General features: G+C 39.0%; 1 protein-coding gene across 9 annotated transcripts in view; it reads right to left on the bottom strand.

Moving 5' to 3' along the window:
- The window catches only part of LOC134621062 (dedicator of cytokinesis protein 9-like), a 124,574-nt gene that overhangs the window by 148 nt on the left and 107,483 nt on the right, over positions 1 to 16,943 (bottom strand). For 5 of the 9 annotated variants that reach the window (XM_063467472.1, XM_063467469.1, XM_063467474.1 and 2 more), the window contains 32 exons: positions 16,453 to 16,539; positions 16,247 to 16,336; positions 15,988 to 16,103; positions 15,535 to 15,604; positions 15,323 to 15,448; positions 14,861 to 14,932; positions 14,615 to 14,761; positions 14,298 to 14,381; positions 14,095 to 14,206; positions 13,822 to 14,000; positions 13,554 to 13,667; positions 13,302 to 13,413; positions 12,930 to 13,060; positions 11,744 to 11,858; positions 11,595 to 11,661; positions 10,979 to 11,026; positions 10,388 to 10,524; positions 8,642 to 8,757; positions 8,429 to 8,566; positions 8,111 to 8,293; positions 7,819 to 7,932; positions 7,356 to 7,571; positions 7,198 to 7,255; positions 5,876 to 5,982; positions 5,391 to 5,513; positions 5,134 to 5,247; positions 4,153 to 4,299; positions 3,118 to 3,328; positions 2,554 to 2,744; positions 2,355 to 2,455; positions 2,044 to 2,182; positions 1 to 1,428 (listed from right to left, as the gene is read on the bottom strand). The exon at positions 1 to 1,428 is cut by the window's left edge. In XM_063467472.1, coding sequence (XP_063323542.1) covers positions 1,294 to 1,428; positions 2,044 to 2,182; positions 2,355 to 2,455; positions 2,554 to 2,744; positions 3,118 to 3,328; positions 4,153 to 4,299; positions 5,134 to 5,247; positions 5,391 to 5,513; positions 5,876 to 5,982; positions 7,198 to 7,255; positions 7,356 to 7,571; positions 7,819 to 7,932; positions 8,111 to 8,293; positions 8,429 to 8,566; positions 8,642 to 8,757; positions 10,388 to 10,524; positions 10,979 to 11,026; positions 11,595 to 11,661; positions 11,744 to 11,858; positions 12,930 to 13,060; positions 13,302 to 13,413; positions 13,554 to 13,667; positions 13,822 to 14,000; positions 14,095 to 14,206; positions 14,298 to 14,381; positions 14,615 to 14,761; positions 14,861 to 14,932; positions 15,323 to 15,448; positions 15,535 to 15,604; positions 15,988 to 16,103; positions 16,247 to 16,336; positions 16,453 to 16,539 — 3,900 coding nt within the window. In that variant the 3' untranslated portion in view covers positions 1 to 1,293. Of the gene's footprint in view, positions 1,429 to 2,043; positions 2,183 to 2,354; positions 2,456 to 2,553; positions 2,745 to 3,117; positions 3,329 to 4,152; positions 4,300 to 4,890; positions 5,011 to 5,133; positions 5,248 to 5,390; positions 5,514 to 5,875; positions 5,983 to 7,197; positions 7,256 to 7,355; positions 7,572 to 7,818; positions 7,933 to 8,110; positions 8,294 to 8,428; positions 8,567 to 8,641; positions 8,758 to 10,387; positions 10,525 to 10,978; positions 11,027 to 11,594; positions 11,662 to 11,743; positions 11,859 to 12,929; positions 13,061 to 13,301; positions 13,414 to 13,553; positions 13,668 to 13,821; positions 14,001 to 14,094; positions 14,207 to 14,297; positions 14,382 to 14,614; positions 14,762 to 14,860; positions 14,933 to 15,322; positions 15,449 to 15,534; positions 15,605 to 15,987; positions 16,104 to 16,246; positions 16,337 to 16,452; positions 16,540 to 16,943 lie in introns of those variants that run through there. The other 4 variants (XM_063467477.1, XM_063467473.1, XM_063467478.1 and 1 more) reach the window with 2 other exon arrangements.

The raw sequence follows: 16,943 nt of genomic DNA, 5'->3' as shown, positions 1-16,943 counted from the left end.
GCTGTAAACTTTGATGAAATTTGATATGCTGCAGATGCAGGAGTGTGGTATTTCAGCACTGACCTGTTTCTCATACAATAAAAAAACAATTAAAGGCAAAGCAAGGAAGTAGGCATTATTATTATTACATGTTTTATTTATTTGTCTTAAACATATGAATGAATGGATGAATCATCATCTAGTAAAAGTCTTGTGTTTCTTTTTAAATTTGAATTCACAGATAATAATAGGCGTCATGACAAAGAAACAAAGGGGTAGCTTACAAATTGTTACACTCTTGGCTTGCATTGCATTGTCTTTTTCTCTCATGTCTTTGGCAAGAGGGGGTAGCCTTGGTAACTGTAAAAAAAAATATTGCACATAATGTTGTTACAGAAAATAGGTTAAAACATTTTGGTTCATCTGGCTTCATAAATAGTTTCTATAAATGCCCAATGGCCTAAAATAGAGTGAATAATTCTTTGAAAAGATCAAAGATAAACTCTGCTGCTTCTGCACTTTACAAAAAAAAAGCTACTGTGCACCATAGGAATGTATGAATGGTTACAGTGGCACTGATGTCTCACTGTCTTAAACACTCTTTTACAAACACACTATGTGAATGAGATCCCCAGAGTTAAAAACAGATCAAGTAGTCAAATGCCAAAACACTTAACTTCCTTGTCTGTAGTTTTAACCCCATGATAGTATCCTTTGGGTTGGGCTCTGGACAGAAGAACAAGATAAGACCATGTTGTAAACTGAAGTACTAATACATGCTTGTTAAGTTACACGTTTAAACCACGTGTAACTTTTAGAACACAGAACAGAATAAACAACACATGAAAATGTAGACAGATGATGATATTACAATTGTTGTAAAGGTTTGAAAACCATCTGTATTTAATGGAGTCTCCATAGGAAACAAGAATAATGGGGAGCACACGTGACTTCACTTCACTGGTCGCGGCAGGTGGGTGCCCCTCCCTGAGCTTGGTTCTGTCAGAGGTTTTTCCTTCCCACTGTCACCAAGTGCTTGCTCAATGGGGTTGGGTTTTTCCTCTGTATTATTGTATGGTCTCTGCTTTACAATATAAAGCACCTTGTAGTGATTTGGCGCTATATAAATAAAACAGAATAACATTGAATTGATTTTCCAGGTTATGACCTGGAAAATTTTGAAATCAGATAAAATAGGAGGAAAAACAGTAACAAATTATGTTTTTAGGTAGTGTTAGATTCTTTGAAGGTTTTCAGCTGATCCTTCAGGTAGTTTGAACAGTCATTAGTAATGATGGAGCAGCAATTTTGATGTCAAACATCTCTGTCAGAATATGGTGGTCGAGCCATGTACTGTAGGCTGGCACTGGTTGGTGTGCCAGTGATGGTGTTGAAGATGCCCATAGAAGCAGACAGATTGCTCCTTGGACCATCATCCACTGGGTTTATCTGGAAGAAATGGACTGTTAGGAAGCTTAAAATATACTGTTTGGTTTGTTTTATGTTTAAAAGGAGGTGGGGGATGGAATTAGTGAGGAATGGTCTTTTAAAATTTTCCTTAATCCATGGACAATCATAATTATCAGGCTACACATGAAGCTGATTCAAGAGGGCATTACATTTCATCTTTGGGGAGGCAGAATTGGGTGCAAATGTCCATGAAGCTGTTAGTCAGTTGCTGTCTATAAATCTTTTACAGTGCAAATAGTTACTTTATTCAATGATACAATCATTATTACCATCCAAGCTGCTCAGGACAGCATAAATAAAGGAGATAGGAAACATGGTTAGTAAAAGTTAGAGTAAAAGAACTGCAGCACAGGACAGCACTTTTTGCCATGCAATTAAATATAAAATTACACATTGACAAACACCCTCATACAAAATATGTGTAGATAAATGTAGATGAAGCATGCAGATGTGAATACAAGTAAAATCAGACGGACCAGGTGCAACTTGATTCTTCACACGGAACAAAACTTTATAAATAAAATATTTAGCAGTTATGAGGTATCTCAGAGCCATCACATGTTGTGATCATTCATCATTCTTCAGTGTTTCCACCTGTTCGTGCATGATGTTCGACAGCCCCCTCGTCAGATTCCTGTAGTTGGCCTTCATCTCATCATGATACTCTTGCTGGTCTTCTTTAATCAGCCGCTCATTAACGCCAAGCGCCTGACCGCAGGCGTCCACAAACTGCCTGAAAAGAGAGGCATGAAAAAACTCAAAGCAAAGCAACAAGCGCAAAATAGTAATATGCAATACAGAAAGACAAGCATCCAACCTCTGTAGCCAAGCTCACTAAGGCACAATTTAATCATAGTAATAATGGGCATGTTATAGTGTGCTGGAAGAAGGTTTTCTGTCAGTACCTGAAGACCTCTTTGAGCTGTTTGACTTTGTTGTCTGGATATTTCTTGGCACTGCTGCTGTCTAGGAAGGCTCTGGCATAAGCAAGAGGACCAGCATTTACCTGGAAAAATCAAAATCAAATACTTAATTCTAAATTAAAGGAATAAAATAATTAATGGTAAAGTAAAAATGATTATAACCTTGTGATTTTGACTGTACCTGAACACTGATGCTGCCTTGGAGTTTGAGCTGCAGGCGTATCATGTCCACTTCAGAGGCCGAGCACAGCTGTCGCAACTCATTCACCTTGGCACTCATCTCATCTATGGCCACTTCTATGGGGCTCAGGTCAGTTTGGTGTTGGTACATGACTGCTATACGCTTCTTTACGTATGGGAAACAGTGGGTGGCTGAGTGAACACAGGATTGGAAGAGAAAAAATATCTGTTGTTAGCAGCAACATACAAATGTCCTTTGAACACAGAAACAGTAGATTCCGCAGTAATGCTGGTAACCAGGATATTAAACACTGTAAATGGCCACAGCGGAGTCTCCGCTATAGCCAAGTCGGTTAGCATTACTAAGGCACAGTAAGAGCTGAACTTACTGGTACACTAATGAAACAGAACTAAATTCATCTACATAATTTTTTAAGTGATTTGCACTAAAGTGAGACACAGGCGATTGTAATCAACAATAACAGCTGACAATCAGGAAGATATAATTAAACTTTGGTTAATCTACTCTACATTTACAAATAGTTTCCATGATTGTATGACATACTGGTGAGAACAGTCCGCCGTTTACATTGCTCTTCCACCCCGCCCTGCTTTTTGCCCGACATTGTGAATGGTGTTTCAAACACAAAGCGCCAGATGTTGTGACTCTTCTCAAAGTCTGTCCTCCTGTCCTCCAGCTCCTTTTCGTCGAGGTAGGGCGTGACGTGAGTTACCTGGATATAGGCGTACTTTGAGTCCAGATCTTTCGGATTCACCTGTGGATGCAGAAGAAGTTTTTCAACATATTTTTTTGTGTTTAATCCATAATAGATATATAAGCTTACATGAAAATAAATTAGCGTGTTAACCAACCAGTAACAGCATTTCCCAATAGCAGTTGACATATAAAAGGTATATATTAAATTTGATCTCTTCCCAGCTGGCTTTGTATGCTCTCATGTTAACATTTTAACAAAGGTATTTGCAGCTACACAACTTCATTTTTTTTTTTGAGGTTACAGTATAACCTGTAACCTCAAAAAAATAACATTCACAAGTCAAGTTAGTGCAAGCTGAAAATAAATCAAAAGGTTAACTTTAAAAAATTGAGATTTCTTTTTAGAATTCATATAATTCTTAAGCAAGATGGGTCTAGTCATTTCAGCACTTCAAAAGTAACCCTCAGCATGTGGTATGTGACCCAAAATCAGATTGAGGCTCATCAACAGTTGTCATAGTTTGGGCTTTGAATACAAACATTCACAGTTCACAGCGGTGGAGAGGGAAGGGGGGGGGGGGGGGGGGGGGGGGTTGCCTTTGGGGCTTAGGTTACCAGGAGATATAGCATAAACAGCAACAAAGTACACTGTAGTGGATGAATAGATGAAAATGTATTTATGCAGGGGAACGAGGTTTGTCTCCTATGTGAAGCCAAAAATTCAAAAACACATTTAAAAACTTCATATATTCATTGTGAATTCTCTGAATGCAATCTGTACGTCAAACCTACAATAACGTTTTCTCAAGATTATTGCACAGTTGCTAAGGTCTACCATTTACTATCATACTGTCATCCAAACATACAAGAATGTGATCACACCTTGCCAGAGTCCTGAATAATCTTGACATTTTCTTGGCCAAATTTGTCAGAGTATAGCTTCAGGAGCCTCTGGGAAATTTCAGACAGTGGAGTGAACTTTGGCTCCTTGTAGATGTATTCTTTTCCATCCTCATCCTCAAAGAACCCCTGCAAAACGGAAAGATCAAAACTGAAATAAGATGGTTAAAGAAAATATCTGTGCACTAAAGTGGACCTATTGTGCTCATTTCAAGCTCCACACACACACACACACACACACACACACACACACACACACACACACACACACACACACACACACACACACACACACACACGCAATAGGTCCACTTTAAGTGATTGTCATTATATACAGAAAGTTATCAAACACAGCAAACATTAGCTGATCACTACCGAGTCAAACAGATACAATCTATTTAATTTAATTGGAAAGGCTTCATCAATTAATCAAAAGAAACTTTCAGGGGAAAAATCACAATGGGATCACATATGACTGAAAAAAAGATGAGTTTCTGGATTTGCAAATGAAGCAAAAAAGAGATAAAATGATATAAAAGTCACACAACAGCTATTGTTTTGTGACTAAGTAACCATGTTTTATCCACTACTGGTCAAAAAAATCATGAAGCAACAAAAGCTTAAAAATCTACAGATACTTGATAGTAATTTTACAAATACTCATTAGCCCTTAAACAACGTAAAAAGGCACTGACATGGAGGACTCCTCTACTCACTTACCGCAGCCTTAAAAGGAAAGGGAAAAGAAGAGAAATCTCAATTAAAAAAAAATAGTAGCGTTCCATTTAGATTCAAAGGTTCAGCTGTATCAGAGAGTGTATGTGTGTATGTGGTACTGTACTGCAAAAAACAATAAGACAAACACCATGCTTTTATCAAAACTGTGGACTGAGTCAAATTTAAGCTAAACCGAAAATATTTAATTATTATCATATTTATTTACTTTTTATTTTGTAAACTTACCTGTCCAAAAAAGGCCACTCTGAAGTATGTGCCAAGCAGTCTCTTGCCAGAATGCATTACTTCCATCACTTTAGTATAGGCACGGTGGAGTGTATCATACAGGTGTGCCAGTTTCTGTTTGACAAATTCAAAAACAAATTGCAATAACTGTCACGCAGATGTTTTTATTTACAAACTGTTGTTGTGAATTGGCATTATATAAACAGAACAGAACAATTCACACTTTGTCTATAACTTGCGCTCAGTGTGCAGCTCACCTCAAAGTCTCTGCGCTGTTCATAAATGGGAATGATGAGCCTATAGACATCAGCAATGAGCTCATAACGCTCTGCCTTCCAGAGGCCATCAGCACACTCCTCCAAAAGCTCCATCAGCACCTCCTGAACACAAACAATTATCTTATCTTTAAACACTGAGAAGTGGGAGTAATGTTACTGCCAAAAAATATTCCTGAATCCAATGACTAATTTTAAAAAGACATTCTATAGCAGGGGTGGCCAACTCCAGGTCCTGCAGGTTTTAGATGTGTCCTTGATCCAACACAGCTGATTTAAATGACTAAATGACCTCCTCAACATTTCTTGAAGTTCTCCAGAGGCCTGGTAATGAACTGATCATTTGATTCAGGTGTGTTGACCCAGGGTGTTATCTAAAGCCTGCAGGACACCGGCTCTCGAGGCCTGGAGTTGGCCACCCCTGTTCTATAGGCTGACATTCAGAAAAGATCAAAACAAAGTCCAACCTCACTGAAGTGAACATCCTGCATCCCAACATCCTCCATCATGGCTGCTTCCTCGTCAATGTTCGGAGTGATGACACGGAAAGCTGAGCAGCCCTGCCTGAACATGCCTGGCATAAAAAAGGTACACAGAGAGGTCCAGTAGAACCATACACTGATCAAGCATAAAACTATCACCACTGACATGTCAACCCTGTCATAGAAATGATATTCCCGGTTGGCTATGGCCTCTTTATGTAGGATAATGTGCCCTGCCATGATGCAAAAATAGTTCAGGAATGGTTTGAGGTTGGCAAGATCTCAGTCCAAGCAGATCTTGCGGGATGTGCTGGACAAACAAGTCTGATCCATGGAGACCCCACAACTTACAGGATTTAAGAGATTTAACATGCTGTTATGTGCTAGACTGTCTCAGGGGCATTTTTGCACAGCCTGTGCCTGGGGTCTTGCCTGCTGTAATAGGCCGGGCCTCTATGGATCTTGTGCTCAGAACTTGTTCCCGTGCTGCCATGATTTGTTGTCAACACTCTGTGTTGTCTTTCAGTCCAGCTTTTTTCAATCACTGGTAGGATTTGTTAGTATCAGCCAGTGGTACATGCCATGCAGGCCCTTCCCTGATGGTTCCTCTCTCCTTCCTCCTCTTCTTTGTCGGGCTTCTGCTGCCTGAGTTATTCACTAAGCACACTATCAGTTGCGAGTAACTTCCTGATGTACTCGTGGACCTTTGTTTGTTCTTTCATCCTGGTTGTGACACTCACTAATCATCGGCCACGTTTCTTCCGCTTTTGTGTGTGTAGTAAGAGACAGAGAGAGAGAGACGTGAAGGGTGAAGGCAACAGTAGTCCCAGTGGTAACTAAAGCACTTCCCAGGAACAACATCTGAGTTCTCTGTCAAGAAGAGGGCAGCAAAAATACGTCACAGGACTATAAACTTCCAAGGCGTCTGGTAGAGGACCTGAGCTTGAAGGATAACGACGAAGGAATATGACTCACACTGTTTATTTTTTACAATTATTGATGGTTTTAGAGTTGGAGGAATTTGCAGCGTATACAATTTACAATTTCGATTGCAGACATCCCCAGCTCTGATATGTGTAAGACATATAGCTTTTTATTACGCTCCATAAATCTTTCATCTGAAAACAACAAGAGAGTTGATAGGCTTTATTGAGTTTATCAATCAGTCTCTCCAGGATAATGTTCCTCTACTGCTGTAATGTTTATCAGAGATTCATTTTATGGCTTCTGTAAATGAGGATCATAAAAACATGTTGGAGTTCAAATAGTTAACTGCCAGGAGACCTTACATTATATCCTCAACTTACCTTTTCTCCAGAGATACTCAGCCACCAGAGCGGCAACATGCACGTAACACATAGCTGCCTGCAGGTGAAAAGCACAAACACAGTCACGAGTCAGAGGCTAACACAACAATGCCTTACTGCAGAAAAAAAGTCAAGATATTCAATGTGACGTAAAATACCTCTGAAAGATCCCCATTTTTGTTGTGGATGCGAGCCATACTGTCCAACCAGGTTTTACGGAGCTCAGGGGTGCTGGTGTAGGACTTGGCTAAGCTGTATTGGAGATCTACCAGCATTTCCGGGTCATTTTCGTGCTCCTTCATTTGCTCTGTGGCCATCAACACTGTCCTGATGCGTTTTGTTAGGTCCTTCACATCTGAAGGAAACGCCGTGTGCTGCCCAAGCACAACAACAAAGTGAATGTTCAGGATTACATAAAACAAGAAGTGAGTACTGAAATGTGTTTGCCCCAAAACAGGAGAAAGGCTGAAATGTATCTATTTAGCAATCTAGTAATAGATAGCATTGCTACATGTATGATCTGACCAAGTGTTAATCAACCAGTTTGGGACAGGAAATAACTAAAATTATTCAATAGTTCTCCTGGTAATTTATTTTGCCTACCAAACTCTCATTCCTCACCTTGATGGTCTTGTCACTGTTGGCATAGTTGTTGATGATGGAGAGAGACTGCTGGAAGCGCATACCCCCTATGCCGATGACGTCAGCAATCAGCTTACTGACAGCAATTACCACCTGGGTGAATATCAACAAGTAAAGCAAACCTTACATTTAAGACTTCCTATATAATACAGAGATACATCATTAACATGGTTAGCAGATACATCATACATATTGCATGTAGATAGAGACTAGAAAAGATAACTAAACATATAAAATGTCAAATTTAGACTGACACAAATGAAAAACCTACCTGCAGATGTGTTCGTACAAAGGATTTGCGACCTGTGTAGTCGAAATTGCTTTTCATAAGAAAGTAGAGAAGGTGGGCAGCATCGCTACGGATGGAGCTCAGCTTGGAGTTACAGCACTTGAGAGTTTCGTAGCAGAGAGAGGCACACATGTCGGCCCGGCCATCAAAGAAGGTGCAAGGGAACTAGAGGACATGGAAATGCAGCTGTGGGGTCATTTCAAGTCGATTTGTGGATATCAAAAAATCACAACCACAAGGGTTACAACCCAATTCAGCCCAACCATGTTAAGTCAATAAACACGGGGCCAGATATTTCACCTTGTAAATGAAAGTCCTGAGTGAGGTGAAGACCTGTTTGAGGGCGGCCTCAGACTGAGGTATCTGCAGAAAACACAAGTGCACCTGGAAAACCTTCTTCATCAGGGGATTGTGACCGAGATCTGAATTCAGCTGGGTCTGAAAACAGGGAAGGTGAGTTTATTGGCTGAGCAAGAAAATAAAGGGTGTCATGTTGGCTGTCTCTGTTAATACCTTGAACCCCATGATGAAAGTGCTGAGTGTGTCCAGCACAGTGAGACAGACCTCTGTAGACACGCTGGCCTCTAGAAGGCACTGGCTGCTCACATCTGCTTCCGTATGGGAGTACGCTGCACAGAAAGCACATATGCAACGTCTCCGATAGAGATAATGTTTTATTAGAGCTATAAAAAAGTGCATACCGTTGATTGCTTTATTGATTTACATCTAAGACCAATAATGATTTGCCATGTATGGCAGACCTGTTGTTGATTTTGTCACAATTACCAACTCCTCGAAGGAGTCAGTAAAAGACAAATCCGTTGCCGCCAAGAGCTCGGGAAAGCATGGCTACATTAATTCAGATAAACACAATATTATTTAGGTCCAAAAAATAAATAAAAACAATAATATCCTACTCTAACTACAGCAACATCTGCTTCATGACCACATTTTAGCACAGTACAACTCACCCCAGCTACACACAAAGTACTTTAAATATATTCTTAAGTATGTTGAAATTCAACCTGAAAGAAGGAAATAACATTTCATACATACTCTAAGTATATACAGTACATTCTTGCCCAAATGATTACAAATAAAACATCAAAGTGTGCTATTAAAAATGACTAGATAAAAATAATACAAATGTGTATATTTTCAGTTGGTCCTTATTAGGAGACGTGTCATTATTACTGAAATTATATGACGTAAGAAGTTTTAGTTTAATAGTCTTGGTTGTAACCCAGTTAACTCTTAATAAATCCATTTTTTGAAGGTTAGGGGGATTTTTCTATGAGAACAGTTGTAGTTTGTGTACTTAAAAAGTATAGCCTCATATGCATCATCATGCTATCTCAAAACCTGTTATGTGTGCTTTGCCTTCATACTGATTCTGTCTCGTTAATGATTTACTTTTATATGCTGGTAACCCTACATGTAGGTTTCACCTGAGTATTGGAACATCAAACACTTTGTTTCTGGCATTCCGGCATTATGCCATTCTTCAAATGTTTTTAGAGAATAAAAGCGTTACCCAATGATTCAACAAAATAAAACGACTTCCTCATCTGTTTGGCCTGTTTCAACATAGAAAGTGCTTACAGTTCTGTGTCTTTTGCTTTGGTGAATAATTATCACATCAGTGATCATTTCATTTGTTACCTGTAATACTTTAGATGTATGTGTAGTTTCTGCTCATGTTCAAAACATTTAAAACAGATGTGGGACGATTTTTAGGAATCATGTACATCTGTACTTGGAAAAAATTCTGACTGAAAACACAAAAAGAACACAAAACATTGCCTTAAGATTAGTTATCAAATTAGCAAACAAGACCTCTAAACTCAAAAAACGTCGATCACAAATTCTTCCTTTTGGTTTTGCCAAATGGTGGGACAGAATTCCAAGACAGATGGAAAAAAACAGATCATTAGTGACATATCTTATCCAGCATATCACCGATTGCAATTCATAGATTATTGTCTATAAAACAAAAAAAGAGAGACGTTGAGCTTGACCTTGACGATTTAGGTGAAGAGCCATTAGGTGATCACCATGTGCAAGTTTTGCTAAACCAGTACTGTACAAAGTAAATTGTGGCCGGGCAACTAGATGGCTAAGTCGGATAAACTAACAAATATTACTACATTACCAGATTTAGACTAAATTATTGGGTATTTTTATTTATATGTTTATTTGTTTTTTGTTGACATGTGGAAAGCATCCATTTAATCATCCATTTCAGGTGGACAGGCCTACTGTTGTTAAAGGTGTGAGCATTCTCCAGAGATCCCAGCTGCTGCAGACGGGCGTGGAGGATCCCAGCTCTGTTACGAGACACAGGGAGAGTCAGTGATTTCCTGTCAGGACCTATAGGCCCCGCCCCCTCATGGATCCTGTTGGAAAACGGAGAAGTACTATTAACTGCAAGCTTGAATGACTTACTTACAGCTAAGTCAGAATAAAGACACACAAAAGGGCATAATACTGTTATTTTAAAGCATCACTTACGGAGGGTGTTAATGATTGTACGAAATAAACCATGGACACATGAAATAAATAAATGTCTAATATGTAATGTGGTTTTAAACTGACAGAGGCAAAAAGAATGTCATGCATTTTGTTAAGCAACCAGCGAATGTAAGATCGCAATCTTACCCAGGGAGGGGCCATAAAACAACTTGCCAGCAATGTTAAAGATCAAAGAACAAATCAAAATCCAACAGTTAAAAGATTTACAGAGGATTCGCTAAAAGTCTCTCTTTAGATCACTAATTGCATGGAATGCCGGCAAAATTTGTTTAAGTTCAAGAATTCAGAAATCAGCAGACAGAACAATATTGACTCTACCTGGCGATGAATCTCTTCCCCATGTATCTGAACTGATAAAGGCAGACTCTGCAGGAAAAACACAGGTTTTATTATTCACAAGTTATTACTTCTAGTACCCATTTGACCCCTGCAGAGCTGGATCTGTATCGGAATCTTCAAACGACCCTTGGATTTGTTGCTGCAAACTCGAGATGTTACACCAAATGTCTTAAGAATATGATAAAGACAGACATGGCAGGCATAAATTTCAAGAACAAGACAGAGTTTGGGAATGGTCTTATTCCCTCTTCAATCCAGGAAAGTTCTTTGCCGTCAAGCTAACTCGCAGATGGCAAGGATCATATTGGTCAAGCAGACTGGTGCAAACAAACATGATCAATTATGGCTCTAAACAAAAAAATCCCAAATGGCAACAAATGAAATTCTAAACTCAAGGCAGAACAGTAGTCCACAAACTGGTGGACTATCTTTTAGTGAAGCTAGCGAAGCCAATGTTCATTAATTTGCTTACTATGACATCTAAGGCTTGCTAATACAATCTATGTTGTTTATGTTATCTATAAAAAAATTATTTAAAAAATGTTCAGTCACTCTTACATGTATGTAATAATAAAAAGGTTCTTTCTCTACTTACTCTATCAGTGTGAAGAAGTCCATTAGCTCTGAGGAAGCACCTTTGCTCCAGTAAGCAAATAGAGCCTCTGAGTATGATGAAATTACATGAAATTAGATTATTAGACCACAGCACATGTCAAAATCACATATGAATCGCATGACTCCTACCCTCTGACATGTTCTTGAGGATATGCAGAAAACACATAAGTAGGTTTTTGATCTCATCCTGGTCCAGTTTGTCAGAGCGCAGCACAGTGCTGCCCAGGGCTGATGCACACGGATTCTGATGCACAGGAACAAAGTAGAGAAAACCTTTACTTATCAACCTTTGGAGTACTGAAAAAAAAATCAACCTTATAAGAGATATAACCCATCACTCAAACAAACCAAACTTTAAAGATGAAAAATGTCAAATACTTTCTTTAAAAACCTGTGTACTGCTGCAGACAGTAACAACAACTCCAGGTTTAAAAAGCATAGAAGAAAAGAAGTGAAAAAGCAACAAGGTCTGCCAATCTTACAAATCCCAAATTTGCAAGACTGTAATATGAAAAACACTCTGAAGGGGTCACACATGTCAAACAGAATACTTGTGAAGTTAAGTTTTCCTCATGATTTGCATCCACCCTCTGGGCTGGAGCTGCCTTGTTATAATCACTGTCATTGTTCTGCAGTAGGTCAGGCAGGGGAACAGTGAGGAGAGAGAAGTCCATGGTGACCCGCTTGGTTGCATGATTAAGATGAGGTGCGATTTGGTGTTCGGGTTCAAAAGAGAAAGGGAGCACATTGATAGAATGCCTCCTGGTAGATCTCTCCTTTTGGTGGAGTTGGGATGTGATGGAGCACTGGTGGGAGGAGGGTGTGGGTATGAAAATAATAGAAAATAAAGATACATCTCAAGAGACCTTGAATCTTACAGATGCTGCTTTTGCTTTGTTACTATTATGACTCCAACAGAGTAATGTAGTCTGTGTCATGAAACAAGGCTTTTATTTCCCCGTCTCTGGATATTTCTGGGAGGTGGGGCAATTTTAATATTATATGTCCAGGTTTAATCTAGTCTACCTGAGTAGTTCTCAAACACTTATGTTTTTGTTAACCTTGAGAAATGTTTTCTATGTTGCAGACTATATATTTTCAAAGTTCAAATAAGGCCAGAATTTCCACTACCAGTAAATATTTTATTCTCCTTATCAATCAACCCTTATTATCAATCCCGATCCCAATTATGTTAGTCTGACTTTTTAAGAGTGATGTTAACATTCCTCTATGCCACTGACTCATCTTTATTTCATCAAGAAGAAACAACAACAAATGTGCCTAAGGAACTGCCATGTCACAAGTGGTGACCTACCTTTTCCAGAGAATTGGTCCTGTCACTGCTCTTGTCCAGCAGGCTGTTCCCAGAGTCGGTAGAGACCAGAGAGCCTCTGGAGTCTGCATGGTGAACTGAGCTGGCATTGGTACTGGAACTTTGAGGAGAGGCTGCAAAGGGACCGTAAGAAAAAGGTTTTCACCAAAAGTAAAACCACAAAAACACATTTTTCATTTGTGATCTTGGTGCAAGATCAGTAAACTATGATTAAAGATACAGTTTATTCATTTTAAATGATATTAGAAAATTATTTACAATTTTTATTTTATTTTATTTATTTGAAATTATTTAAATTTGACACATTTTTATTACTCAGTAATGTCCTTATAAGACAGAGAAGAAGGGAAACACCTGTTCCAGAGATGACCCCAAACACATCTTTGTGGAGAGCATTCTCTATGCAGCTGCCAGGTTTCTGAGGAGTCACCATAGAGGTCTGTACCGGAGAGTCCTCTCGTGGGTTCTGGGACAGAAACTAAAATTACTATTGTGAAGTGCTCTAGTTCTTACTTAAAAACAATAAAGAGAGAAACTGCAGAACTGAGGCGTGCATTACAGATGCAAGCTACCATTCAGTTTACAACCACTAGGTGTCAGGCTTACATTTACATTACGATTGTCGAGAGGCAACGACTCTTTGATGTCAAGCCTATAAACATTTTCCTGAAGCAGGCCAAACAGAGGGAGGTAGAGAGTTGCAAGTCTGGCCTGCTGGCTCTGCAACAACAAACCTTGAGTTAAATCATTTAAAGCTGTCAAATTGAAAAATTATTGTGTACCACACTGGTTAAACTACATCTAACACGTACTTTTATGGAAATGCAGCAGATGGCCAAAGAGAAGGATAATGGCCAAGAGCTGCAGAACTTACTTTGGAAGCATAGCGGTCATCAAACGTGTGTTTGATCATCAGTCCCTTGAGCACCTGGATGGCAATCTGACGAATCTCTCTGGACTCCTGAAGTGCACCACTCACCTCCCTGAGCAGCAGTCCCACCAGGAAGTGGTTTCGACAGAAGTCATCAGTCAGCAAGTAGTCCAGCTGGAGATCTGTAGCAGGCATTTATTAGCAGGACAAGGCAAGAGAAAAAAAAAAGGTGCAATGTACAGATGAAGTCAGTGCAAACTGTGGGTTTTTTCTTACCCTGGAACCTCTGTATTCTCCCTTTCCAAAAAGGCATGGGCAGATTTAAAGGTACATAGTGCTCGTGGTTGCAGACCTCCCGCAGGAACTCAAACTTGAATTCATATAAGGTCTATAAGAACCATAAGAGAATGTACATTTTAGGGTTTTATATTAACTTCAACAACCTGTATCAAATCTTTAGAGACAATATGCCTGCTAACCTTGGGGTCTCCAGGAACAAAGCAGTTCATGTAGTTGTTGATCTGCTTAAATACAAAGCCTCTGTTCATGAAGGTGAAGCAGCGCTGTGTGGAAAAGGGAACAAATATAATGAGCGAAGACGCATAAAAAAAAAGTCCACTTAGTTTTCTGAAGTTGAATTAACTTATCATTTCAGTCTTTTTATAAACAATAAGTAGTAAACAATAAGTACTAAAATGTTTTAATGTTTAACCTCAAAACAAAGAAAATTTGAGATATATTTCTATATTTCTACATAAATATAATATATAAACTAAAATAATCAGCTGGTGGCAACCTTAATGAAAACTGCCAGGCTGTGGTTGGCATTGCGAGCTGCATCGAGATTGTCCTTATATTTCTGGGTGATGTGTGGCATGAGCATATTGACCAGAGTCTCTACTGCATGGTAGTAGGATGCAGAAAAGCGCTGGTTCCTGGAGACCTGGACATAGGATGGGAAAAGAAGAAAAAGAAAAGAGTTGGAGGAGTCACGTTTGTAAGAAAATGGCTTAAGGACAAAAAGTTTTAACAACAGATCTACCTTAACCTTCCCGTGCTCTATCAGATAATGAGCCATGGATTTCACCAGACCTTCAAAGAAGTACCAGGAGTGCTGCAACCCAGAACACAGTGTCAGTGAAAGAAAGAAATACGATGAATTTACAAAATGTGAATTATTTTGAAAGTGAATGTTGCATGGAACTAGAAAAAAATGACATCATAAATATGTCAACAAGAATTTATTCATTTATTTTCTCAAATTTCAGTAACAGATGTAAATTTTGGAGAACTCATAACAACAGAATATAATGTTTGTAGATCTACTATCATGTATTACCTATTTATGTTGTTTAATTTAATTTTAATTTATTTTTTTACAGGTAAATTGAAAAACTAATTATTTTACAAAGATTTGTGGATTAGTTTAAAAATATTATTTTATTTTTCTTTATAAGTCTCCTTTAATTAGCTTCTGCTGATTGCCTTTTGACAGATGAATTACCTTTAGAAGCTTGTTGCTAGTCAGGAAGTCTGTTGATGGTTTGAGAATGGCTGTCATGGCTTTTGCCAGCTCCTCATGAACAGTTTTTACATTGGTGAAAGAATAGGGTTCTGGCTTCAACACAAACTGGGTGCAGAGAAGGGGGCGGGGGGTGTCAGACTCTGAAACAGTGAATATCATCATTGTGATAAAATTCATAAGACAATAAGCACCTTGACATACGATCTGAGGTAATGCTCAAGTCCCTCTTCATGGCACTGTGCTACCACATGAACCATCACCCTACAAAGATAATGAAATAAAAACAAAACACAGTTCAAAAGTGGTGCTGAAAGGCAGGCGTTCCATGTATTTGGATGTGTATGTGTGCGTGTGTGTGTGTGTGTGCGCGCGCGTGTGTGTGTGTGGTGTGTGTGTGTGTGTATACAGGTTTTTCCTATCTTGGTGGGGACCAAAATCTGAAATGTACTATACTGGTGGGGACCAACAGTCCTCATGGGGACCAAAATCCAGGTCCCCATTCATTTTTGATGGTTAGGGTTAGCGGCTAGGGAAAGCATTATCTCAATGGGAGGTCCCCACGAAGATAGCAAACCAGATGTGTGTGTGTGTGTGTGTGTGTGTGTGTGTGTGTGCGTGCGTGCGTGCGTGTGTGTGTCTCTTGCCTGGTCACATTTACAGCCACATCCTCATGTGTGGTTCTGGTCAGGACACAGAATAGCTGGTTGAGAATGGTGGGCAGAAAGTTTACCATCACGTGACCTTCCATTGCATGGAGACTCTTTAAGAGGGAAGTAAGAAGAAAAAAGTCAATAACTGTGGACTCTTCCTGTCATGATCCCTTAAATGCTAGATGAAAAGATTGTTCAACAGTGTGTGTTCCATTTTCCTCAGGGTATTAGAAGTAAATGGAGCTCTGAATACCTTCAGGTATTTAACAAGCTCTCCCTCCGAAGCTTGTTCTGACATCTCCATGCTTTCGCAGTGGTGAAAGAAGTTATGCAAGTGCTGATCCTAATAGAAACATGTCATATAGATGTTTAGATTTTTTTTTATTCTATAAAACTGTTGTGAGTAGGCAGCTAACATTAACTGCATATCATGGATATATGTGCTATTTGTGTACACACCTGAGTGTTAACTGTGGATACAAGATGAGTTGAGACTTTGAAAAGGGGTTTTCCTCCATCCACCCATTTGATCTCCAACCCAGAGTGCTGCAACAAGTACACAACTATTTACTGCACTAGATATTAAGTATAAACTGCAGTACAACAAATAAACACAGTGATGTTCTTTTTGCATATACTGATTTATAACATAATAACGTTTATCACAAATTAACAGATCAACTGACAATAAGCCTTAATTATTATTGTTCCTCCATGGCAAGCACCCATGCTATCAGTATACATATATCATATATCAATCTACATCAATCAATATCTATCTCAAGCAAGATGGATAGCTACTGTATAACCTCTGATTGCAGATGTTTGGGTTTCAACTTGCTAAATTCACCACTTTATTATTCTGAATAGAAGCCTGGGTTTCCCACTTTGTCCTTTCACCATTTCCCAGCAGGTTAATTCCTGTCTACATATGCTGCTTGATTTACGGC

This window comes from Pelmatolapia mariae, linkage group LG23, assembly GCF_036321145.2.
Source record: "Pelmatolapia mariae isolate MD_Pm_ZW linkage group LG23, Pm_UMD_F_2, whole genome shotgun sequence".
Lineage (NCBI taxonomy): Eukaryota > Metazoa > Chordata > Actinopteri > Cichliformes > Cichlidae > Pelmatolapia > Pelmatolapia mariae.
This window is presented reverse-complemented; position numbering and strand designations above follow the sequence as displayed.